This window comes from Bubalus bubalis, chromosome 23 (assembly GCF_019923935.1).
Source record: "Bubalus bubalis isolate 160015118507 breed Murrah chromosome 23, NDDB_SH_1, whole genome shotgun sequence".
Lineage (NCBI taxonomy): Eukaryota > Metazoa > Chordata > Mammalia > Artiodactyla > Bovidae > Bubalus > Bubalus bubalis.
In genome coordinates, this window is record NC_059179.1 from 35,913,218 (window position 1) to 35,940,839 (window position 27,622).

Below are 27,622 nucleotides of genomic sequence, written 5' to 3' on the forward strand. Positions count from 1 at the left end.
TTTTCTATGGTTTTGTGGTAAAATAGACTACTGTATTTAATGATTTTTTGAACTGTATTTGGTTCAGTTTTTTCTCCACGAAAACATCTCATTTTGTTTCAGAGGTTAATTAAAAATTAGGATTTGCCTAATTAAATTTGTTTTTCATATAATTTTGATGGATCTATTTTATCATGAAAAATATATATTAATAGTACATATCAGAAGAGTTGGTCAGGGATACTGTACAGCCAACAACCTATGAAAAATCAAGAATTGTTACAATTCATTTCACTTTGATGTCTCTGTTGATAGTTTTATTCTATTTTTAATTGAAAAGTGAAATCGTGTACTTACTCTCAAGTCTTTTTAAGGTGTAATTTTAGATTAATGCAAGGACGTATTTTTTCCTTATTTTGTTAGGACTTACTCATTTTTACATCTCATAATTAGCAAATTATCTGCTCATTAGTGAACAACTAGGAGGCATTTTAATAACAGTAAGTTTAATTAGGATGGTGAAAACCAAATGAATTCTCTAGAAAGCGCTTGCAAGGAGAATAATACATAATAAGTAATCACACTGTCTGTATTTCCTTTTTGTTTAACCTTTATAAAACCTTTACAGTCTTGCTTCTTGATGAGTGAAATATTTGGTGGCAGCTTGAGTACTATCATTCTTTATCTAGTTGTTACTCTACTTAATATGCCTCATTATTGTTCTTAGAATTACTTTTTATTTTTCTTAAGATAAATGTTTGTTGGATTTCAAATGAAGGTGACTTTGACGCTGAAAGCTGGCAGTTAACGATAACAGTAGAATAACTTTTTATGAGTGTGGGTGCATAGAATCACGTCTGGCAGAGGTTATTGTCATACATAGTAAGTGGCCAGCACACTGTGTGCAGGCTATTAAATCTTGGTGATATGTGTTATTTCAGCTAGAGGAAAAAGGATATTATGGTAAGTCCTTTGTCAATATTGAAGTTCACAAGAAATGAAACAAATTCTAATTGACTTCATCTTTTTTATGCCAAAAATTTAATATTGAAAGTGATCTTAATAACCTGAGTACAGGAGCATTAATCAGAATAAAGTATATTCATTGAAGATAGTGTATCAATTTCTAAAATCATGTTTTAGCTTTTTGTTGTATTAAAGCTTTTAAATTACAGCAATAATACTTCTATGCCTTTATTTTCAGTTAGTATTGTCCATAATGATAATGTTTACAGGGACTGGATGTTACCTCCAATTTTATTTTTTTACAAGAATTTAGATTCTAAATTAAAAGTTCTCAGTAATGTTTGGCAAAAACTCAGATGTTATCTTAGCAAGAAAATCATGTGGTGAGTAAAAAGCAAAGGTAGATTCTTTTGAACATTATTTTAAAATTGATATTTCAGTGTATGTTTTATTTAATAAAGTTTAATTTTAGATAAGTAATACATTTACATAGTTTAAAATTATAAGGAAATAAACCATTATAAATTGAGAAGTTTCACATCCTGATGTAACCTTGTCTACTCCTTTACATAGAGCACTATTTCTTACATGTCCTTCCAGGTTTATTGATACAAATATCAACAAAGGCAAATATATAATTATTTTGGACTCATTTCTTACACCAAGTAATATATTTTCTTATTTCTTCAAACCTGACAGCACACAATATAATGCACAACATTTTTATGTATCACCAAGAAAGAAAAATGCTGGCAGTTAGACTGGGACATGGCATTGATTATAAAGTACATTGCAATGTCAGAAATATTAAAATGTGAAATATTCACATCTTAGAATGAAGATGGTATGAATCCTCTGCTACACATAACTTTTATCATTTGATAATATAACCTGAATATCTTTGCATTGCAGACCTTCTTCATTCCTTTTTTTACAGGTACATTGTATTTTATAGAATGGCTGTACCTTAGTTAGCTTGGGCTTCCCTTGTGGCTCAGCTGGTAAAGAATCCACCTGCAATGTGGGAGACCTGGGTTTGATCCCTGGGTTGGGAAGATCCCCTGGAGAAGGGAAAAGCTACCCACTCCAGTTTTCTGGCCTGGAGAATTCCATGGACTCTCTATAGTCCATGGGGTCACAAACAATCGGACACAACCAAGTCGCTTTCACTTTAGTTTGCTTAGACCCTATAAATGACACTTGCTAGTTTTTAGTTTTTGAAACTTTGTATATAGATGATTTTTTATGTGTTACAGATATAACTACAGTATAAATTCTAAATGGGGTTACTGGCTTAATAGTAATGACATTTGTAATTTTATAGCTTTTAACAGAAGTATAGTTTCATCACTATGTTTCTCCAGCAGCTGCATGAAGAGTATGTTGTCAAGCTTTGGATTTTTGCCAATCAAGGAATGGTATTTCAAAGTGGTTCTAATTTGTATTTTTTGAATAAGAGTAAGGTCAAGAGCAGTTGACTATGTTTAAGGGTCATTTGTTTTTCTTTTCCTGCATTCTTTATGTTCTTTGTCCACTCTTCTATGAGATTGTTGTTTTTTTCATCTTTTTTTCTGGACACTCTTTATACTTAAGGAGATTAACCTTTTTTCCTCTGGTATGAGTTGTAAGTATGTCTCTCAGCTTTCTATTGATTCTTCACCTATTTTTCTTTTAACATAGAGTTGTTGTTTATATGTTTAATATAGTCAAATCTCTCAAAATTCTCTTTTCTGATTTCTGGAATTTGAACCAGAGTTAGAAAGATTTCCCTCTCTAAGATTATAAGATTTCCCATGTTTTTATCTGGAAATAGAGCTTCAGTTTTTACATTTTGTGTAGACTTTTACTTTGCTGACCTCCAATGGTCCATATATCCAGATGTTTACACCCTATATATAGTACACCCTTTCTATACTGACTCTCCAATTTGACTCTCTTTATTTTGTCTGATCAAACACAATAGGTGTGATGCTTTGCTAGTTTGAGGTCCAGTCCTTCATTAAGCTGGCAGTTCTTCTTCCATCTTAGAAACTTACTAATGAAACACTCCTTTGGAACCCAGCTGTCGTATATTAAGGCAGCCCCAGCTAAGAGGCCCATATCAGAGAGGACCAGCATCACCAGACAGCGGCTTCACTGAGTGTCCGGTCATCTCCAGATGAGGCAGAATATTCAGGTGCACTAGACCCTTCAGCCCAGGTTAGCTCTCACTTGAGCCTCTGGCTGATTGCAGACGTCCCAGACACAGCCAGCTTCAGGTGGGGCAGAACATTCCGGATAACCCACCGGATTGTGAGAAATAATGCTTTTTTGCTTTAAGCCGCTCAATTGTTACATACCACCTCCAAACTTAGTGCTCAAAATAAGAAAAATCATTTGTTTGCTTAGCGTTTAGTCAGGACTCAGCACACGTGGCCTGTCTCTTCACGAGATGGCATCAGCTCTGGCAGCTCCACTGGGACTGGAGGATCTTTGTCAGTGACGAGCTGGCCATTGGCTTAGAGCTCAGTGGAGTTGTTGGCTAAGGGCTCCTTTTCCTGCAGGTGAGTCTGTCCATGTGACTGCTGGCTTTTCTGATAGCATGGTAGCTGAGTTTTGAGAGGAAGTGGCAGCTGCAGTTACAGGCTTGGCCCGTAATTTTCACAGTGTCACCTCCGCTGTACTGTGCAGGCAGGAGGAGTCACAGGACTAGCTCAGATTCCAAGGTATGGAGGAGTAGATTGTCTTCTTTATGGGATAAGTGTTGAAAATTATTTTTAATATACCACACATTTAAATATTTGATCCAATTTTATCTTTTACTAGATGGCTCTTAGGTTATTCAAAACTGTGTGTGGATAAATTCCTTTCTTTTAATATTTCGAGATGCTTTTATTGCTACATTATAAATTCCGATGGTTTCTGTGCTGTTTGCTTCCATCCACCATCACCATGCTGAGGCCTTAGACTGCGGTTTCTCTCTGGTAGGCTAGTTGCCTCTCATTCTTTTGCTTTCGTAATTTTATTGTGTATGCTTACATAATTGGTTTTATAAATATATTTTATAGTCAGTTTGTCAAGACTACTGGTATTCTTACTGAGATTGAATTAAAATTATAAATTTACGTATTTTTTTGAGTCTTCCTGTTCTACTTTTGTGTCCTTAAGGGCTTTCTTCAAGTAGATTTTACATATTTTAAGTTTATAAACACAGACATACATAGATATGTGCAAATATAAATACTATAAATTCATATTTATTAATGTAACATCTTTATGCTGTATTGAATTTTCTGATCATCGGTAATAGTTTTTTGGTCCAGGCTTATGGGTTCCCATCACATCAGCTGAAAACAGGTTTATTTTTCCCTTTCTAACATTTGCACCTTATATTCATTTCTTTTGTCTAATTATTCTGGCTGATGTCTAGAGTACAGTGTTATTAGTGATGGTGGTGATGGTGGATGTCCTTGTCTTGTTCCTGACTTTGATGGAAACCTCTTCAATGATTTTGCATTAAGTAAGATGTTTTGCAGCTTGGGGCTGATTGATTAATCTATATATCCATGAAATTATATGAAATTAAAATTCTATTTTATTGAGTACTTTTCTTAAGAATTTGTGTTGAATTTGTATTGTGAAATAAAATAGCTTCTGCCATATCAATAAACAAGGATCTAACAGCCATCAGGGACTTCAGGCCTCCAAAGGTGATTGACGGCTCCCAAAAGGGAACCCATTGCCTGTAATCCAGCAGATGCCCCCACCCCCTAAAGTAATTGCTGATGAGCTGGGGGGCGGGGGGATGTGAGAAATCAAAAGGACAGGATGCTGGCCACAGATAGCTGAGATGCATATGAAAGAAATGGCTTTAATCCAAGACTCCTGCATCTTCCCACAAATAGAAGAGCACTAAATTCCTTAACTTGATATCTGGTTTTCCTTACTTAGCAAGAATCTTCCATGTTCAGACTGCCTGCCCAAACTTGTATATAGTCTGATTCCTTCTTCTGCCTCCTAGGGGCAGTCTCTCAAGGGCTACGTGAAATGCTGTCTCGTGGGCTCAGAGTCCTAACATTCCCACCAAATAAAATAACTTTGTACTTTCAGGTTGTGAACAAATTTTCTTAGTCAAATGTATCCAATGTCTTTAAGATCTGTGTAAATACTACATTTTGGCAAAGAAGGAGAAATTGGAGCCTTCACACATTGTTGATGGGAATTTAAAGTGGTACAACTATTTTGGAAAGCAGTTGTAAGTTTCCAAAATGTTAAACCTAGAATTACTGTATGACTCAGAAATTCTACTCCTAGTTATCTGCCCAAGAGAAATGAAAAAAAAAAAAAAAGGTCCACACAAAGATGTGTATGTGAATTTTCATAGCAGCCAGAAAAGTCAAAACAAATTTAATTATCTACTAGTCAAAGAGGAAACAAAATAAAAATGAAGCCTACATGGTATATATATTATATGCTTCAGACACAAAATAAATATTGTATGCTTACGTTTACATGAAATGTACAGAAAAGGCAAATATGTAGAGATTCCCTAGAGCTAATGTGAGAATGAAGAATGACTGGAAATGGGGAAGAGGTTGCTTTTTGGGCGATGGAAATGTTCTTATAATTATATATTGTGGAGATGGTTTTCACAAATCCCTAAATATATTAAAATTCATTGGATTATGCATTATGGTGAATTTTATGGTATGTATATTATATTGCAGTAAAATTGTAAAAAGAAAATCAGAAAGCTCTAGGTACCAAGTGGAGAATTGATTATAGGATAATAAAAGCAAAAGTAGGGAGACTAATTTATATTCCATGTAAGACTAGCTTATATTCCATGTAAGAGATGTTAGTGGTTTGGACCAAGTAGGTGGTAGTAGTCATGGAGAGACAGGTAAATTAAGGATTTGTTTTAGAGGAGGAGTGTATAGTTCTTGCTGAGAGATTGAATGTAATGGGTGAGGGAGAGAGAAAGTCTGTATCTCACTATACCACTAACAGTTTTATCTTCAATGACTAAATATTAGGTTTTACCATAACCTGAAATGATAAGAACTAGGATAGAAAAAATGCAGGGAGGGTAGTTAGGCAGCAATCAAAATGTTATTTAGATTTGGTAAGTTATAGGTGCCTCATAGGTGTGAAATGGATGTACACTTTGTTTTAAAAATACTGATCCATCCATTGTGAGTTGAAAGATGAAGTGAAAAGATACTTCTGTGTCTGACTATAGAAGTTACAACAAGCAGGAAAAATTTGGAAACAGAATTGAATAAATCATTTAAAGCAGTATAGTCTTTGGAAAAAAAATGGTTATCTCAGTTATTCCTTATGGAATCATGCCATTTCTCCTACTTTGTATAAGAATCAAGCTAACTAGAGCAAAATATCCATATCTGCATATGGATATATGAACCATTAGCATGCATATTTTCATTTTCAAAAAAGATGCCTGTAGTTTTTAGTATTATTCCATTGAAACACGTTCTTTCAAATTATTTTTCCTGTTTCTATGTACTTAAAAGATCGTAACGGGTATATCATTAACTATCTTGAGTTCTTTAATGACCAACCCACCTTCTCAACCTTTTATAATTTTTCTGCAACCTATGTGGAGCATCTGGCCGATATTCCTTCCTAAATGCAGTCTACCATTTTCTTTTATCCTAATCACATTTAAACTCTCTGTTCCTCAGGTGCCAGAGGTTTTTTAGCTGATTTCCATATGCAGGTTTCCAGTATCCCCAGAAATCCCCTAGTCATTGCTAGCATGAAAGCCAGTTAGAGTTTGCTCAATTCTGTTCTTGACTATTGCTATTTCTACTTCATAACAGGATGCTAGGACAAAAATTCCCCAATTCTTTCTGTGCAGATTCATTTCAAACATAGCCTACCTCTTTGTGTACACTTAGATATATTTCCTAATTAAACAAAATTGCTTAAAAACAGTTATAAACTATTTTGAAATGGCTGTAAGTTGTGGAAAATTATTGGCATAGTATTTCAAAATAGTATACAGTACTTTAGGTTTGGCTCTTAATTAAAAAAACATAATTCAGTGTAACATACAGGTAACACTTCATTTTTGCCTAGCTAAAAATTTTATGATATTTTGATTCCACTTGTTTGACTTAGATGAATATGCTAGATTTCTAATTTAAAAAATTAGATATGTAACAGCAACAAAAGTTTAGTGTATGCACAGGAAGCTATAGTCAGTATCTTGTAATAACTTGTAATGGAAAATAATTTCAAAAATAATATATATGTATATGTATAACTGAATCATAAGAAAAAATTCTACTTTTTGAAGTTTAGTCATGTTTATCTTTTTGCCAGTTTTTCTAAGTGTCCTATGGATATCTAATAACAATGTATGAGTTATAAAATTTTAAATATATTTGTGTTGGGTATAAGATTAATATAAATTAATACAAAAACAAATATTATATTTACATTATTAATGACATCATTCAAGATGCTCCTATCCTTATTTTTTTGCACTTGATAAAATATTCTCAGAGAAATGTTAACATGTCTCACTATGATTATATATTTTTTTCTTTTCCCCTCTATTTCTTCTGATTTTTGCTTTATGTATCTTTGTTTCCTTGTTGTTACACATCTAATGGTTTATGATGCCTATCTCCTTTGTGAATTGTACCTTTTATCATTAAAAATATTCATCTTTGAACCATTTAAAAATAAATAAATAAAAATAGAATTGTAATAAACATTGCTAGTTTTTCCTTGAACCTGTTAAACTCATTGTTTTAATGGAAAGTCTTTAAATACTCTTTATCTCCAGAATTTATAAACTGCACTATTTTAGAGCATCAGATTTTGGAAAGTGATTTAGGTAGAGCATATAATACATATTCATCTTTTTCTACTTAATGTTGAGCTTAGAAATTGTATGTTGTTAATGGGCCATCCACTTTCAAGTCATTTTGTTTGCTAAGCTAGAACTGAGATCTGAGCAATTATGTGTGTAGTAAAACCTTTAAAACAGAAATGCAGTGCATTAAAGAAAGCTCATGTTCATTTTCAGTGAAGCAGAGAATGGTGTCAGAATTCTGCACTAACTAGGATTAAGTTGAGAAGCAAACTCTGTGAACATTATTGCATTTATTTTTCTCTGAATGTCTGAAGGTTTAATGTTGTTGACATCTGGAGTGTTTTTCAACATTTTTATAATGTGTTTTTACTCTCTTTTCATTGTTGATCACATAGCCATTTCCATTCCTGCTGGTGTTTTCCAAGTGTTAGAGAGACCTTTTTCCTTTCTTCATGTTAACGACATCTACTTGCCACAGCTATATTTTGCAAACATCCTAGATGTAGAATTCAGGCACACTTAAAACAACTATAGGTGATTTCTTTACAATTGTAGCATTTCTTTCCATGTTGAAAATTTTTACAGATGACTACAACATTAATATCGAGTACTAAAGAAGTTACGACTTGATGCTTCCACCTGACAATAAATTGAACAGTAGAGAAATGGCAAGCAAAATAAGAAATATAAGGGAGGTACATATGTCTATGAATTGTGATGGCGGATACTGGGAAAAATGAATATTTTTTTAGGATAAAATTATGCCATGACTATAACATAATACATTACAATGACTTTAAAGATTATTATCATGCTGCTGCTGCTGCATCACTTTAGTTGTGTCCAACTCTGTGTGACCCCAGAGATGGCAGCCCACCAGGGTCCCCCGTCCCTGGGATTCTCCAGGCAAGAACACTGGAGTGGGTTGCCATTTCCTTCTCCAATGCATGAAAGTGAAAAGTGAAAGTGAATTCGCTCAGTCGTGTCTGACTCTTAGCGACCCCATGGACTGCAGCCTACCAGGCTCCTCTGCCCATGGGATTTTCCAGGCAAGAGTACTGGAGTGGGGTGCCACTGCCTTCTCCATTAAAGATTATTAGCATACTTACAATCTATAGAGCATAAGGTAAATTTTGTCAATAATGTCAAGGAAATGCTTGCCGTGGTTATTACTTAGGTGAAGCTTGAGGAATATTTTAATGATCTATTTAAAACTCAAGTACCCTTTGAGCATTTATCTTGGGCAAAAAGTTATCTTTCAAAAGAAAAAAAAAACAAACTCAAAAGAGCCCCCTAGATCAGTATGAGGATTATCATATTTACTCACAGACTTTTATAATTCTATTTTTGCTTTGTCACTGGATTGTCATTTACTTAATGAACAGAACACATTGTATTGTCACAGGGACTGTGTTTTACTCTCTGGCCCTTTGACAGTGATTGTGTAAGAGCTCTGGACCTCACACGGATACTCTCAAATTCTCACTGTATAAAGACGACTTTCAAAGGCTTTCAAAAAGACAAAGGAAGTTTACTTCTCTTTCCTTATTTGAGTGTTTAGGATAAAATATTTCCTGGGCCTAGACCATCTATACCCAGTTGTGGCTATCTTTTTGGCAATAAGTTTTGACAGAGATTTAACATCTGTCATCAATTTTGGTTTTAACTTTGAGTGACATTGTTTAGTATTAAATTTGTTTATGTAACGCCTAATTTTTTCCCAAAGTCTTTTGAATCCAAAATGTCAGAACGTTTATTGATGAGACATGAGGCTGTTAACCTTCCAATAGAAAGGTTAGGTGTCCGTGGCCAGTAATAGTCTTATCAGACAACTCCATTTGGCAACAGGCCATCTCCTTTGCTGCTGTTCATCATTTTCCGTGTGAGACTAAATTATAGCCAACATAGCTTTGTGTTGGTTCTCTGTTAAAAAAAAAAATCCTCTAATATAGCAGCTTACTCCAATAATGTGAAATTCACAGTATAGAATACATTGTAGCAAAATAAATGAATTCATTGTTGTGTTACTTAAATCAGAAACATGGACTTTCGTAGCCGTAAGAATAAATAGATCTGAATTGTAAAGAGTCTGATTGTTAAATAACTGGAGTCATTTTCTGTCATAGGCCACAAAACTTTAAAAGGTCTAAGTGCTTCTTTTAGATAGAAATGCGGAAACTGATTTTACATGAATGCATGTTCTAACAAGATTAGTAGGCTTATTCTGGCCTCTAAATTATACTTTGTTCATCATGAGGAAAAAGGCTTGTAACTACTTCAGTGGCATCCTATTTTCGTTATGATCATAAGTAACTTAAGTTATGTTATTTGCCTTAGCACTTTCCTGAAAGTATATGCATTTGATAAAATGTATATATTAACCTTTAATTTCCTAATTATTGTTTTTGGGTAGATATTTAATATTTTTTATTTGTGTTTTCCATTATTTGTGATAAATACATTGCTTGCCCCGTAAGTAAGTAAATATAAAAAGAAAATATACTCCTTTCGTGTCATGGGGAAAGGAGAGGAGAGATATTTGTAAACAATAGTGAAATCTACTACAGTCCATTTTCTCACACATAAGACCTTCCCTTCCATTTATATAAAGTGTGCACTCATTGCCCAGCTCCCTCATCCAGGAGGAAGCTCAGATGTCTCATCTAATGGTTTAAAAACCCTGAGGTAAAAATATAAGGTGTCTAGCACCATCTCCCTCCACATTCAACACTCAGCGGTGAAACGAGACAGGATGACCATAACAGACACTTCCATTGGAAAGGGAAGAATGGAAGGCAATACGGCACACAGCATTTCTGCACTCCTGCGAGTCGTATGTTCTCGTCTTCTTCACTATGAGTCAGAACTCTTTGCTTAGGCTTTTTGGTAGCAACTCGTTAGTCTGTTGCTCATGGGTCTTGATTCTGCCCTCTGGGAAATCCTTCTATTACCATGATCTTGCCTGGTCATGTATGAAGAGGGCGTTGCAGAATCTATCATCTTTGGAGTTTGAGTGTTGAGTCTAAAACCATGATGGGTTTGGTACAGATACACATGTATACAAACATACATAGTTATTAACAATATGCATATATGCATACACACATACATATATATGTATATATATGCATGTGTATACACAGGCCTTGCACACACACACACATAACATGCACATTATATTGACAGAGTTTGAAAACTCTGGTTCAGAGACACACTGTTTGCCCATACTGTACCTTGTTTCGCTTCCCTGTGCCTCGTTTTCCTGCAGGGTGACCCCCCAAGAACCAGATTTATTCTGCACATGCAGTGAGGTTTGTACCACAGGAGAAATTATGAATCTTGAAGTTTCTATAAGGTAGCTGGTACTTGTGCCTCTCCCTTCCAGATCTGGATATGGAGAGAGGGACCTTTGGTCTGGAATGTGAACAGATATTTCTGGGGGAGATGCTCCTTAATCTTCTGGGAAGTCCTCATCTTTACCTTCTAAGATTTGTTTGCTCTTTCATTATACTTTAATGTAATTTGCCAGTAATATTTTTTTCATAAAGTCTCTTTTTTTTTTTTTTTAATTTGGCTGCGCTGGATCTTAGTTACAGGGCACGAGATCTCCGATCTTTGTTACAGCATGCCAGATCTTTTAGTTGCAGCATGTGGGATCTAGTTCCCTAACCAGGGATTGAACCCCAGACTCCTGCATTGGGAGCACAGAGTCTTAGCCACTGGACCACCAGGGAAGTCCACATAAAGTTTTTAATGTGCTTAGAAAATATCCATCACATTCAGACATTTTCTACCTGGATATTTGTGATTTCAAAGATGGTCCTTTTAAAAATAACTACTTTCTTTAATGGAGAAGGCAATGGCACCCCACTCCAGTACTCTTGCCTGGAAAATCCCATGGATGGAGGAGCCTGGTAGGCTTCAGTCCATGGGGTCGCAAAGAGTCAGACACGACTGAGCGACTTCCCTTTCACTTTTCACTTTCATACATTGGAGAAGGAAATGGCAACCCACTCCAGTGTTCTTGCCTGGAGAATCCCAGGGATGGCAGAGCCTGGTGGGCTGCCGTCTATGGGGTTACACAGAGTCGGACACGACTGAAGTGACTTAGCAGCACTTTCTTTAAATATAATTTGTACACATACAATTCACTGATTGAAAGTGTACCCTTCAGTGGTTTTTATGTTTTCACAAAATTGTATAACTGTTGTCACAATTTTGGAATATTTTTATCACTCATAAGAAACCTGTCCATTGAAAGGCACTCTCCCATTTTCTCCCACCTCCTTCTCCCACCAAGCCCTTGGCAGTCATCTGTATTTTCTGTCCCTGTGGATTTACTTATTCTGGACAGTTCTGTAAATGAAATCATGTTGTACCAAATCAGTCCTGTTGTTTTTCACTTAGCGTTGTCTTTTTGACGTTCATCCGTGATGTATCGTGTATCAGTACTTCATTCCTGTTTGTTGTTGAAGAATATTAAATGTAGTGTTTTATTTTTCCAGCAGTCATTGTCTCTTTTCATCTAGGATGGTGGCATTTTTGACAGTACGAAGCCCTGGAAAACGTAGTTGTTTTTGTTGTTGTTACTCTCTGTTTGATTGCAGTCAGCAACCTGTGCCTACTCACAGTTCTTTACAGGAAATGCTGGTATCTGACTGATCACCCTCTCCCCTTTAACTAGTTATAGGTACTTTGAGCTTATCAGGCATTTTGGTATATATATTTTTTTACTTGTGTTCCCTGAGACATTTTGTTCAACTTAATAGATTTACTGGGGATCGACTTAATCTAACCACAGACTTCAACAAAAGGCATACATGTCATGGAATTTCTGACCTGTCTGTTTTCAGTTTCATCTCTTCCTGAACAGGGTGACAGTTCTTTTCTGAGATTGTTTCCTTAATGGATTAGCTCATTATTTTTAGCAGTAATAGCTAATTCACATCGTGATAATTGTTCTTTGAGAACTTATTTATTGTCTACAATCATATGTTGATTATATATGAAATGATTTGTTATACTTTAAAGTGTTATAGATTTACCAACTCTTTTGTCACTTTATAACAAGGGTTGCCTTTATCCAGCCTGCACGTATACTGTCCTGTCTATCTCCTGGTTTTGAAGCCAATGCTGTGTACTTTAGTTTAATGTAACAACCCAAGTTTTAGGTACCTTTTTTTTTTCCTGTGTTTTTGTTTTTTTATAATCAGCATTTTTTGTAGTAACCCCTAAATCGTAGTAGGTAATGAAATTGTTCCTACCATATGATGGTGGGGACAGTTAACGGTGGCTCTCCTCCAGGCAGCAGATTGACTGTGAGTCTGTTCCATGTTCTTCTTATCCTAAGACTTTAATTGCATCAGCAACACCAATCTGAGAAGACATGCTGTTCTTATGGCAGAGACCAGTAGTAACAGAGCTGTCAAGCCAAATGGTGTAATTGCATTTAAAGCTCTTTTAGAACATGGCATATATCATGTCTGCGCACATTTCATTGACCAAAGCAAAGAACATGATCAAGTCCAAAATCAATAGGTTGGGAAGAATCCTTGCAGGACACATGAAGAAAAATGGGTGGCAAGGGGAGTATTTGTGACATCTTCTGTGAAAAGAAAGGAAATATGTGACTTTTTTCTTTGTGTCAGTGAGCAACTCCCAGTTTGTAAGAAAATGAATGAAGTGATTAGTATCTAAATAGTTTGTTCCCTGTTTCAGAATATTTTATGTGGTTTATTGTTGTATTTGAGAGTCTTACAAGAAAAAGAATTCCATTTCTATCATGGAAATAAAGTTTTATTTCAAATAGGAGCTTATATTTTTATGATGCAACACTGAATATTGATTATGAGAGTCTGGAAAAGCAGGATTTTTGAAATCAAACACAGAGTGATTCTGTTTCATAGTTCGCCTGAGTCTTATTAAACATTAACTCTTTTGCCATTTTAGAATATTTCAAATGCCTGAATGTGCACCAGTCTGTAAATTTCATTGATCAAAGAGTTTGGTTTGGGGACACATAATTGATCTGAATTCCATTTTTATTCCACAGTTTATCAGCAAATCAAGTGACAGATTTCTAGCAGGTTTATTTTAGTAATACATCTCTAACTAGCAAACCATGTATCAGTGTTCTAATTTTTAAAGTTTTCTTTCATCAGTTCAGTTCAGTTCGGTTTAATTACTCCGCCATGTATGACCCTTTGTGACCCCATGGACTTTAGCACACAAGGCTACCCTGTCCGTCACCAACTCCCAGAGCTTGCTCAGATTCACATCCATGGAGTCGGTGATGCCATCTAATCATCTCATCCTCTGTATGCCCTTCTTCTGCCTTCAGTCTTTCCCAGCATCAGAGTCTTTTCCAGTGAGTCAGTTCTTCGCATCAGGTGGCCAAAGTATTGGTGCTTCAGTTTCAGCATCAGTCCTTCCAATGAATATTTAATACTGATTTCCTATTGGAGTGACTGGTTTGATCTCCTTGCAGCCCAAGGGACTCTCAAGAGTCTTCTCCAACACCACAGTTCAAAAGCATCAATTCCTCAGTGTTCAGCCTTCTTTATAGACCAATTCTCACATCTATACATGACTACTGGGAAAACCATAGCTTTGACTATATAGGCCTTTTTTGGCAAAGTGATGTCTCTGCTTTTTAATATGTTGTCTAGGTTTGTCATAGCTTTTTTTCTAAGGAGCAAGCGTCTTTTAATTTGATGGCTGCAGTCATCATTTGCAGTGATTCTGGAGCCCAAGAAAATAAAGTCTGTCACTGTTTCCATTGTTTCCCCATCTATTTCCCATGAAGTGATGGGACCAGATGCCATGATCTTAGTTTTTGAATAATGAGTTTTAGGCCAACTTTTTCACTCTCGTCTTTCACTTTCATTGAGAGGCTCTTTAGTTCTTTGCTTTCTGCCATAAAGGTGGTGTCATCTGCATGTCTGAGGTGACTGATATTTCTCCCGGCAATCTTGATTCCAGCTTGTGCTTCATCCAGCCCAACATTTCACATGATGTAGTCTGCATAGATGTTAAATAAGCAGGGTGACAATATACAGCCTTGACGTATTCCTTTCCCAATTAAGAACCAGTCTGTTGTTCCATGTCCGGTTCTAACTGTTGCTTCTTGACCTGCATGCAGATTTCTCAAGAGGCAAGTAAGGCGTTCTGGTACTCCTATCTAGTAAAGGATTTTCCACAGTTTGTTGTGATCCACACAGTCAAAGGCTTTAGCATATTTAATGAAACATAAGTATGTGTTTTTCTGGAATTCTTTTGATTTTTCTATGATCCAGCATATGTTAACAATTTGATCTCTGGTTCCTCTGACTTTTCTAAATCCAGTTTAAACATCTGGAAGTTCTCAGTTCATGTACTGTTGAAGCCTAGCTTGCAGAATTTTGAGCATGACTTTGCTAGCCTGAGAGATGAGTGCAATTGTGAGGTAGTTTGGACATTCTTTGGCATTGCCTTTCTTTGGGACTAGAATGAAAACTGAGCTTTTCTAGTCCTGTGGTCTCTGCTGAGTTTTCCAAATTTGCTGGCATATTGAGCTCAGCACTTTCACAGCATCATCTTTTAGAATTTGAAATAGCTTGACTGGACTTCCATCACCTCCATTAGCTTTGTTTAAAGTGATGCTTCCTAAGGTCCACTTAACTTTGCACTACATGATGTCTGACTCTAGGTGAGTTACCACACTGTCATGATTATCTGGGTCATTAAGATTTTTTTTTTTTGTACAGTTCTTCTGTGTTTTCTTTTTTATTGAAAACTAATATATCATTAAAGTGATATTTGAAAAAACAGAACCAGATCATAATTATTTCATCATTTTGCCACAAATGTCTATTTACATTGGCACCTAATATGGTCTTATGAACATGTATATATGGAAATTTATATTATTTTTAATGAACATCATTTCATAAACATTTCCAACACATCTCTGCTTTAATGACAGAGTTTTAACAATTATATCTAAAATTTACATTGTAAGAAAATTAGTATCAGCTCTTCCTTGTAATAATTCTGAGACAATAGTTAAATAGGTAGTTTGTCTTTTAATATAGATATTTTTGGAATTCTTAGGAGGTCCAGTGGTTAAGACTTTACCTTCCAATGCAGAGAATGTGTAGTTCTCCTGGCTGGGGAGACAGAATCCCACATGCCTCAGGACCAAAGAAACAAAACATAAAGCTGAAGCAATATTGTAACAAATTGTGTAAAGACTTTAAAAATGGTCCAGATCAAAAAATCTTTTAAAAGAATAGGTATTTTGCTCATTACATATTCTCATTGTCTTGTTTTACAACAAAGATTTACTTTTCTTATCTTTTCCCCCACATAGTGTATGATTATTTTGTTCAATATATGCTTGTATATGTGTGTGTGTCTGTGTGTAACCTAAGAAAGATGGATTTTCATACTGCACTATGAGATAAACTCTGAAATGTATAATTTGGTCAGTAAGATTTCAGATATATTTGGTTTTGATCTATTTATATCAACTGTGGGAAGCTCAGGTGGCTCAGTAGTAAAGAATCCACCGGTAATGCAGGAGACATGGTTTGATCCCTGGGTCAGGAAGATCTATTGGAGAAGGAAATGGCAACGTACTCTAGTATTCTTGCCTGGGAAATTTCATGGACAGAGGAGCCTGGCGGGATGCAGTCTGTGGGGTCGCAGAGAGTCAGATATGACTTAGTGAATAAACAACAACAGCAAATCAGCTATAACACAATTCATATTTACTTTTATTGGTTTAGAATGAATCTAACTATACTTTCTTATGACTATAATTTAATGATTCTTCCTAGAAGAGGAAGAAGCATTTAGCCCATCTTTCATATCTGAATGCAATAAATTCCTCAAGATTTGAAATGCTATCTATCTATATATGTAATCATACATGAATTATAGATCATAAGTAAAATGTTGCCTATTTCATATCCCCCTTAAACATCACATATAACTGATTTGCTTTTATTATAAATATATGCTAAGTGTAAGCTGATTTTTAGGCTCTTTTCTTGTTTTTTCCTGGGGGAATTTCATTTTGCTTCCACAAACTTTGCTTGAAGACTCTGAAAATTTGACTTTAATGAAGAGTCTTAGGTAGTGTGAATTTGGATGTGTCTCAATTTTCATTGCCTCACCAGGGACTCTAGGGTAAGAAAGTAATTCTCCAGTAATCTTATTTTCCTGTAATCCTCTATTTCCCCAAAGAGGTCACATGGTGATTGATGGCTCCAAATCACAGTAGATTTCTCAGAATTTGCTTGTCATCCTTCTTGAGCCATCGTCCCTTTTCAAGTCTCTAGTAATGGAAGCTTAGCAATTCTTTCTTTGATTTAAAAAAGAAAAAATCTTTTCATTAATTATTATGTGTAGGACTATACCTGTTGAGGTTTAATCTGTGTGCTGCATATGAATCATTAAATAAATCAGAAATGCATGAAGATAAATTTATTTACCTGAGCATCTTCACAGAATGAGAACTCCTGTGTAACCATCATCCACATATGTTTATATAAAGAATTGCACTACAGAAGGTCTACTTAGCTCCTACCGAAGCACAGTCCTTTTTAAAATAATACTGTTTCAACATCTTAATTACAATCATCTCTGTCCACTTCGGGCATTTGAAAAAACAGTTCCCCTTCCTTCCTTCCTTCACTCCTTTTTTTCTTTTTTTTTTTTTAATTTACAAGAGGTCGAATACAAGACACCCATAAAATCTTATCTGATATCATCCATTTCCAAATGGAAAATCTCAAGCATAAATGAAATGTTTTTACTTTGTTTAAATAGAGACCACCATGAAATTTGTAATGATATATTTTATCTAGTAAAAATAGCTATTAAAAGCTGCTGTACCACCTTTTACTTGGTACTTTATTCATTTTTAGATTTAACTTATGTTTGGTTAATATGTTAAGAAAATTATTTAAAAAGAGTGAAGAGCTTTTTTTTTTTTTTTTTGAGGAGCTCTATTTTTATGTAAAAACTTTTTTTTCCATTTCTTTGAACATATATATTATATTCCCACTCATTTTATTTAGTGGGCAGAGTTAATTTTTATTTTTCTCAAGATTCAACTGTCACAATATATGATGCATTTGAATCTTTTTAGACATAAAAATGAAATGGGAATCTGAGTTCTTGTTCGCAGAGCCGAAGAATGAATTTCACAAACACACAAGCAAGCGAATAGGATTTATTAAAGAGAAGGAAAGTACAAACCTCTCAGCATAGACTCTGAGAGGGGTTAAACAGTCCCCCAAAGGTGGGGCAGCAGTTTTAATAGTCTGAATATCTACATTTTTGGTTGTCTCCTGTCCTTAAAATGCATCATTTTTAATTATTTTAAAGATCAAGATTCTTAACTTAACATCTTTATGGTTTCTCTTGATCCTCGGATTAAGTCATCACCCTTTTTCATGCTCCCTGGCCAGTCTACAGTGGACCAGATGTATGAGCTAAAGATTAATGATCACCAGTTGTTTTTCCCTCAGGCATATGGAACAGAAGTTAATTACTGCCCTTCCCTGGATCTGAGTGTGATAATTTATCAGACCAAGGAATTAACTTTAGGCCAATGGATGTGTATTGAAAATAAGATCTAGGTCTCAGAGTCTTATACTGATTGCCTAGTAATTTCTACCTTAAAAATAGCAATATGGCTGTTGACATTTTTATATTTATGACTCAGCATATTATGAATTGTTTTATTATTAACTCAAAATGTTGCAATTTGCTCTCAGTTTGAAAGGTTAGATTTAATTATTATGAAGCATTAAGGATTGATAATTAGAATTTGAAATCAAAAGGTCAGTCTATTTATTGTGAAGCTACTTGAATGAGGTGAGATTTTCACGAGTCTGTCAGTTTCATCTGTCGGTTAGTGATCATGAAAACTCCAGCAGGATTCTGTAGACAGCACTGTCTTCAAGTTCTCCTTCAGTTTTTTTTCTCCCTGTGATCTCGTAATTAGAGAAGTACTATTTGGAATGGTGTTAACAGTTTATGTTGTGCTTGTAATTGGAAATGAGTCACACGAATTACCTGTTTTTCTCATTTGAGTTAATAGGCATAGGCTAGCATTTAAATACATGTTCAAATACTATTTTCAACTCATGGTAAACACATTCATAAATAAACAAAAGGAGTAACAGATCGAAGGTCTTTATACTTTTTTCTAACATTTTATAGTAGAGAAAATGGGCTAATAAAAGGAGTAGAAGGAACATTCATGTTCAGTGAGTATACAGATTTATGTGAATTGGGGAAAAGTGCTAGGATAATACTGCATACCTGTGATTTCATATGTATTGATGTTTACATGATAGTCAATAGGAAGTAATATTTATGCAAAAATTCACTTTGTCAAGCTTTAAATTAGTTTGAAATGATTAATCCATTTATTTTTACGGTTAGTTTAAATATCATTATTCTTAATATGTAATATTAAAAAGACATCTGAGATCATTTCTTTGTCATAAAAACCACATATTGTTATCCTGAAATCAGGTTAAACTTACAAGTTGCCTACCATAACTAACTTGCATTACATTTATTTCTTATTTATTGAATTAGTTAAAAATAAACATGAACAATAAGCTTGAAAAAAAAACCTTTCACTGTAATGTTAATTTCTTTTGGTATTATTACTCACATCTCATATTTCAGCCCTAAATAAATTTAATTTATCTTAAACAGTCTAGTATTTTGATTGTATTTACCTCAAAAGATAGATAAATAAATTATTTTAACAGTAAGACAGTATTTTCCCTGTGTTTGCTGAAAGATTTTTTTCTCAATAGAAAAGATAAAATTAATTTTTAATTTTCATTGTTTTACCAAAATGATTCAAGGCTCATCATTTCAGCTAGTGAATCGTACAAGTTCTAAAACACAAATATTTTCAAAAATAAATCTCAAAACTACTTAAAATAGTAATCTCAGTTCAGTTCAGTTCAGTCACTCAGTTGTGTCTGACTCTTTGCGACCCCATGAACCGCAGCACACCAGGCCTCCCTGTTTATCACCAACTGCCAGAGTTCACACAAACCCAGGTCCATCGAGTCGGTGAGGCCATCCAACCATCTCATCCTCTGTCATCCCTTTCTCCTCCTGCCCTCAATCTTTCCAAGCATCAGGGTCTTTTCCAGTGAGTCAGCTCTTTGCATCAGGTGGCCAAAGTATTGGAGTTTCAGTTTCAACGTCAGTCCTTCCAATGAACACCCAAAACTGATCTCCTTTAGGATGGACTGGTTGGATCTCCTTGCAGTCCAAGGGACTCTCAAGAGTCTTCTCCAGCACCACAGTTCAAAAGCATCAATTCTTTGGCACTCAGCTTTCCTTATAGTCCAACTCTCACATCCATACATGACCACTGGAAAAACCATGGCCTTGACTAGACGGACCTTTATTGACAAACTAATATCTCTGCTTTTTAATATGCTTTCTAGGTTGGTCATAACTTTCTTCCAAGGAGTAAGCGTCTTCTAATTTCATGGCTGCAATCACCATCTGCAGTGATTTTGGAGCCCAAAAAAAGAAAGTCTGACACTGTTTCCACTGTTTTCCAATCTATTTCCCATGAAGTGATGAGACTGGATGCCATGATCTTAGTTTTCTGAAAGTTGAGATTTAAGCCAGCTTTTTCACTCTCCTCTTTTACTTTCATCAAGAAGCTCTATCATTCTTCACTTTCTGCCATAAGGGTGGTGTCATCTGCATATCTGAGGTTATTGATATTTCTCCCGGCAGTCTTGATTCCAGCTTGTATTTCTTCCAGTCCAGTGTTTCTCATGATGTACTCTGCATATAAGTTAAATAGCAGGGTGACAATATACAGCCTTGACGTACCCCTTTTCCTATCTGGAACCAGTCTGTTGTTCCATGTCCAGTTCTAACTGTTTCTTCCTGACCTGCATACAGGTTTCTAAAGAGCCAGGTCAGGTGGTCTGGTATTCCCATCTCTTTCAGAATTTTCCACAGTTTATTGTGATCCACACAGTCAAAGGCTTTGGCATAGACAATAAAGCAGAAATAGATGTTTTTCTGGAACTCTCTTGCTTTTTCAGCGATCCAGCGGATGTTGGCAATTTGATCTCTGGTTCCTCTGCTTTTCGAAAACCAGCTTGAACATCTGGAAGTTCACGGTTCACTTATTGCTGAAGCCTGGCTTGGAGAATTTTGAGCATTACTTTACTAGCGTGTGAGATGAGTGCAATTGTGCGGTAGTTTGAGCATTCTTTAGCATTACCTTTCTTTGGGATTGGAATGAAAACTGACCTTTTCCAGTCCTGTGGCCACTGCTGAGTTTTCCAGATTTGCTGGCATATTGAGTGCAGCACTTTCACAGCATCTCTTTTATGATTTGAAATAGTTCACCTGAAATTCCATCACCTCCACTAGCTTTGTTCGTAGTGATGCTTCCTAAGGCCCACTTGATTTCACATTCCAGGATGTCTGGCTCTAGGTGAGTGATTATACCATCGTGATTATCTGAGTTGTGAAGATCTTTTTTATACAGTTCTTCTGTGTATTCCTGCCACCTCTTCTTAATATCTTCTGCTTCTGTTAGGTCTCTACCATTTCTGTCCTTTATTGAGCCCATCTTTGCATGAAATGTTCTCTTGGTATCTCTAATTTTCTTGAAGAGATCTCTAGTCTTTCCCATTCTTTTGTTTTCCCTTCTTTGCATTGATTGCTGAGGAAGGCTTTCTTATCTCTCCTTGCCATTCTTTGGAACTCTGCATTCAACTCTGCATCCTTTGCTTTTCACTTCTCTTCTTTTCACAGCTATTTGTAAGGCCTCCTCAGACAGCCATTTTGCTTTTTTGCATTTCTTTTTCATGGGGATGGTCTTGATTCCTGTCTCCTGTACAATGTCATGAACCTCCATCCATAGTTCATCAGGCACTCTATCAGATCTAATATAATAATAAATAAATAAAATAGTAATCTAGTTATAGTTATTGAAAATTTTATAGTCTATTTTGTGTATAAAACCATTGCTACTCTAGCTTTCTCTTGGAGTGGTTGAAAAATAAGGGGACATGAATGCAAAGTAGAATAATATCTTTCCATATATTCAGTCTATTTTATGATAAAATTTTAGAAAAATATTTTCGTTTTACTAAATACTTGCCTACTATATGAATTAAAATAGTAATTATATACAAATATGTTTTAATCATGTTAAAATTTTTATTATAAAGTATTGGATAATATTTTGAAAACATACTCTGAAACATTGATGCAGACACTTTAAACAAAGATATCCTTAACATTTTTGTACAATTTCTATAGTAGCGAGAATTATAGTCATATAACTGAATGTGTTGCCTAGCGGTATATACATTTCTTTAAGCCTACCAACGTTTCTTTTAGTCTAAACAGGATTTTAAAAATTAAAATACCTCACATAAAAATTCAGATTTTCAGCTTCTGTTAAAAATTGTGAGACATAGGAGCAAGAGACTTAATTCAAAATGACAGATTACCTGGGAGTGAATAGTGCCTGCTCCACTTAAACAGGCTGCACGGTATTTTGGTTCACTCCAGGTCTCGCCACTTTCTCTTGCTTTCTGACTTGGAGTTTGAGTCACTCAGTGATGTTACCTGCTTATAGCCACTTCTGATGTTGATCACTCTTAGCATTGATATTTGCTAGCTGTGTTTCTCTGTTTTCTCACTTGTAAAGTAAAATAGTAATGTCTTTCATTTTTGTTCTGCCTCTTTACAACAGGAATGCCCTGCTTTGTTAAAGGTTGAAGTTGAAATATTCATCTGGTGAAAGCAACAGTTAACCTACTGGTTGCATGTGTCAGAGTAATGAGGCTCAGAATTTGCTATTGTTTAGTCACTAAGTTGTGTCTGATTCTTTGCCACCCCAGGGACTATAGCCCACCAGGCTCCTCTGTCCATGTGATTTCCCAGTCAAAAACTGGAGTGGGTTGCCATTTCCTCCTCCAGAGGATCTTCCCAACCCAGGGATTTAACCTATATCTTTTGCTTGACAGGTGGATTCTTTACCACTGAAGTACCTGGAACGCAAGGGTCAACCTTTCCTGACTGTTGCAGGGGCCACGAGGAGAAAAGAAATGGGGAGAAAACAGGCTGAGAACAATTTCAGGCAGTCAGGAATGTCATCTCAGTGGCTGCAACAATATAATTCCATTCAATAAAGCAGCTCTCAGACATTTTGGTCTCAAGACCATTTTTTATGCTTAAAAATTCTTGAAGGCCCCAGAGAGGTTTTATTTATGTGGGATCTAGGTATATATGTTTATCATTTTACAAATTAAAATTGACAAAATTTTAAATGTAACAAAATTTACTTAAGAAACAACCTAAAACGCATACCTGCTATAATAAATAACACATTCTTTAAGAAAAAAGTATTTTTTTAAGAAATCAGTGAGAAGAGTAGCATTGTTTCACTTTTAATGAATCTCTTTAATATCTTGCTCAATAGAAGATAACTGAATTCTCAAACCTGTTTCTCACATTTAATGTGTTGAGATATGTTTATTGGGAAGTACAGCAAGACAGTCTGACCACACAGACAGGTAATTGGAAAAAAAAAAAAAAAAGGAGTGTTTTTAAAGTCTTTTCAGATAATGAGAATATTTGTTTTGATACTTCATCGAAACCTGACAAGTAATAATTTCTTAAAGTTAGTTTCAATATGTAATCTGAAAATATAGCAGTATAATTTTTGTACCCATGCATGATTGTATAGCATCATGCACTGGTCACTTGGAGAATACTGATTCATTGAATAATTCAGGTCTTCTAAATATTGCCCTATTTCATATTATAGTAACAAAGTATATCACCATCAAAGAATAAAAATAGTCTAAGTATTGGAAGCTGTCAAAATCACAGTGTATAATATAATTTTTTTTCTTAAGTCTCCTATTTTATCATTGCTGACAACACTGACAGTTATTTTCCTTTGTTAATGTTTGAGAAAATGTCTGCAAAATACCCAGTCTTAATAGCTTTGCCTGTAAGTCGTTCTTCAGGGAGAAATGCATACCATTTCTCTTCAGTCGTGTCCAACTCTTGCAATCCCCTGGACTGTAGCCTGCCAGGCTCCTCTGTCCACAGGAATTCTCCAGCCAAGAATACTTTGAAGTGGGTTGTCATGCCATCCTCCAGGGGGTCTTCCCAACTCAAGGATCAAACTTGCATCGCTTGTGTCTCCTGCAATGGCAGGCAGGTTCTTTACCACTCGGGCCACCTGGGAAGCCCCTCAAGGGTAAATAGTGCTCCACAAAAAAGGCAGCTGGATCAGTGGCAATGCAATCACGCAAGTGCATTTCTGAGACACCTTTCATTATGCAGCAGAAATGCTGTGTGTGTCCTTCCCATTTTATGCACTCAAGAGTTGCGATTTTTTTAAATCAGTAATTTCTACTCATTTATCAAGGAAAACTTTAAGTGAATTTGTTTTTTGTTTGTTTTTGTCATTATTCTACAAGAGCTTGGCAGTGAAATTCCATGATGACTGGGAGGTTGGAGCCACTGTGATTTGCGCTGAAGTCCCAGCAGTTTTGCTCTTGCATTGTCTGTGTAAATGTCCACACAGTGTGAAAGGCAAATGACATCCTAGAGTTCACGTCAAAATGTTAGTTGACACCCAGATGCGTTCTGTAGAGCTTCTGCTGCTGCTGCTAAGTTGCTTCAGTCGTGTCCGACTCTGTGCAACCCCACAGATGGTAGCCCACCAGGCTCCCCCGTCCCTGGGATTCTCCAGGCAAGAACACTGGAGTGGGTTGCCATTTCCTTCTCCAATGCATGAAAGTGAAAAGTGAAAGTGAAGTCGCTCAATCGTGTCCGACTCTAGCGACCTCATGGACTGCAGCCCACCAGGCTCCTCCATCCATGGGATTTTCCAGGCAAGAGTACTGGAGTGGGGTGCCATTGCCTTCTCCTCTGTAGAGCTTCCCAGAATCTATAATTCACACTACTATTGCTCTATATCAATTTGCTAATTTTAAAAAATAAATTTAATTAAAATGAAATTTATATACAATAAAGCGCACCATTTTAGCTGTATACGTTAATGAATTTTGAGAGAAATATGCAGTCATTTATCTACCACTACAGTGAAGATAAATAATATTTTCATAACCTCCAAAGATTCCTTTGTATCTCTTCATAGTCACTCTCCATTTCCATTTCCACTCTAAAGCACCATTGATGTGCTTTCTTTATTTTTTTTAAAATTAATTAATTTATTTTTGGCGGTTCTGGATGTTAGTTGCTGCCTGGGTTTTTCTTTAGTTGCAGCAAGAAAGGGCTACTCTCTAGTTGCAGCACTTGGGCTGCTCGTTGTGGCGGCTTCTCCTGTTGTGGAGCACAGACTATAGCGTGCTCAGGCTTCAGTAGCTGTGGCACGTGGGCTCAGTGGTTGCAGTTTCCGGGCGATGGAGTGCAAGCTGTTGGTTGTGCCACAATGGCTTAGTCGCCCTGCAGCATGTGGGATCTTCCCGAACCAGGGATCTAACCCACGTCTCCTGTTTGGGCACCAGATTCTTTACCACTGAGTCACCAGGGAGGCTCATGAAGTGCTTTCTATCACTGTAGATTTTATTTCTCTTTCCTAGAGTTTCAATAAATCCATATACTGTATCTAGGGCTTCTTTCACCCAGCATAATAGTCTTGAGATATATAAGTATTTCTGTGTCTGACATCAGTTCAGTTCTTTGGCGATTAGCCTTTTTATGATGTGAGCATTGGACCATAAGGAAGACTGAACACTGAAGAATTGATGCTTTTGAACTGTGGTGCTAGAAAAGACTCATGAGAGTCCCTTGGACAGCAAGGAGATCAAACCAGTCAGTCCTAAAGGAAATCAACCCTGAATATTCATTGGAAGGACTGATGCTGAAGCTGAAGCTCCAGTTCTTTGGCCACCTGATGCGAAAAGTCAACTCTTTGGAAAAGACCCTGATGATAGGAAAGATTGAAGGCAAAAGGAGAAGGGGTAGACAGAGGATGAGATGGTTGGATGGCCTCACTGACTCAATGGACGTGAGTTTGAGCAAACTCTGGGAGATAGTTAAGGATAGAGAAGCCTGGCTTGCTGCAGCCCATGGGGTGGCAAAGAGTTAGACAAAGCTTGGCAACTGGAACAACAACCAGTTCAATAATTTCTATTGCTCAGTTGTTTTTCAAAACTGTTGCGAATATTTGTTTATAATTTTTTTAGTGAACATTTGCTTTTATTTCTCTTGTGTAAATGCTGAGGAGTAAAATATTTTGATATTACTCTAAAAGTCCATTTTAACTTTATCAGAAAATGTCAAACTCTCTTCCAAAATGGTTGAACAATTTTATGTTCCACCAACAATATATGAGAATTCCAGTTGTTCCACATGTAGTACTGTCAATCTTTTTAATTTTAGTCATTCTAGTGATTTTATAGTGGTTTAAATTTTCATTTTTGTTGCTAATGATATTGAAGGTCTTCTTATGTGTCTATTTACCAATTGCATATCTTTTTGGCTAAGTATGTCTTTAATCTTCTCATTATATTATTTTTTAATCTTATTGAAATGGAAGAGCTCTTAATACATCCTAGGCAAGTCTGTATTAGGTTTATGCAATTCACGTCATTTGTTCCAAACCTAAAAGCTTGCTTTTTTTATTTTCTTAGTGTCTTTCAAATATGTACAGTTTTTAATTTTGATGAATTTCATAATTTTTGTCTTTTATTACTTCTGCTTTTTGTGTGAACATTTAAGAATATTTTGTTTATTTAAAAGTCACAAAAATATATCTTCTGTGGTTTTTTTCTAGTTTATGGTTTTAGCTTTTATGTTTGACCGTGATCAGTTCAGGCTAATTTTGGAATATGGTTAGACTGTGCAACGAGGAAAAAGGAAAGATGTTTTTAAAGGGCTGAAATTGCACAGCCTCTGGTGAAGAAGATTAAGTCTACTGTAGTCTTAGTTCATCTAGGCATAATATGTCATTTTTTGGGGGGTTCTGTGTTGGGTCTATATTTATTCACTGATTTATTTGTCTCTCCTTGTGCTCAGTTTCCTGCTTCTTGGCATGTCTAGTAAGTTTGTATTGGGTTCAAGACATAATATATTTTACGTTTTTGACTATCTGGGTTTTTTTTAATAAACATTTTTAAAATAAATATTTACTAAGTGAATTTTATTTTGGCAGACAGTATAAGTAAATTATACTTGAACTTAATTCTTTTGAGGACTATTTTGAGCTTTATTAGAGCAATCCAGACTATCCTTTTCTCTAAGATTGAAACCACTAAGGTACAGGCTTTCTGTGTTCTCTACTGAGTACTTATAATGACTAACAAAGACTCAACAACCTGGCTGATGGGAGCTCAAGTGTCTTCCAGCCATTTCTGAGCTCAGAAAACTATGAAACTCACCATTCTTTGGTCATTCTTTGCCTTGCCTTATTCCTTTGAGGAAACAGTGGAAATTTAAATATATTTGAAGTTCTTTTTCTGCAGGTACCCCTCCTCTCCAGGATGGAGCCCTATAGCTGGCCACTACCTCAGCCTCCCTGAACTTAGGTTTTTTAACTCAAGTCACCTCTCCTTTTGGATGTACTTCCTGCTCTCCAGGCTGTGATATCCCACCAGAAAACCAGGACAATTGTTAGCTCACTTGATTTGTTTCTCTTCTCAGAAATTGCAGTGCTATTCTGCCTGTTGTCCAATATCTAGAAGCAATTCTACACTCTGTCCACTTTTCTAATTGTTTCTGACAGGAGGATAAATCTAATCTCTGTAACTCAATCATATAGCCAGATGTGGGCATCTTAATTTGCTTTTTAATTAAAAAAAT

At 35.7% G+C, this 27,622-nt stretch overlaps 1 protein-coding gene across 5 annotated transcripts in view; it reads left to right on the forward strand.

The window, feature by feature from the left end:
- ATRNL1 (attractin like 1) overlaps nt 1–27,622 on the forward strand; it is an 802,632-nt gene that overhangs the window by 385,045 nt on the left and 389,965 nt on the right. The window contains exon 27 of one of the 5 annotated variants that reach the window (XM_044935103.2): nt 24,274–24,492. The exons of 3 other annotated variants lie outside the window; for them this stretch is intronic. In XM_044935103.2, the coding sequence (XP_044791038.2) occupies nt 24,274–24,396 (123 nt within the window). In that variant the 3' untranslated portion in view covers nt 24,397–24,492. Of the gene's footprint in view, nt 1–22,806; nt 23,383–24,273; nt 24,493–27,622 lie in introns of those variants that run through there. One more of the 5 variants, XM_044935102.2, reaches the window with a different exon arrangement.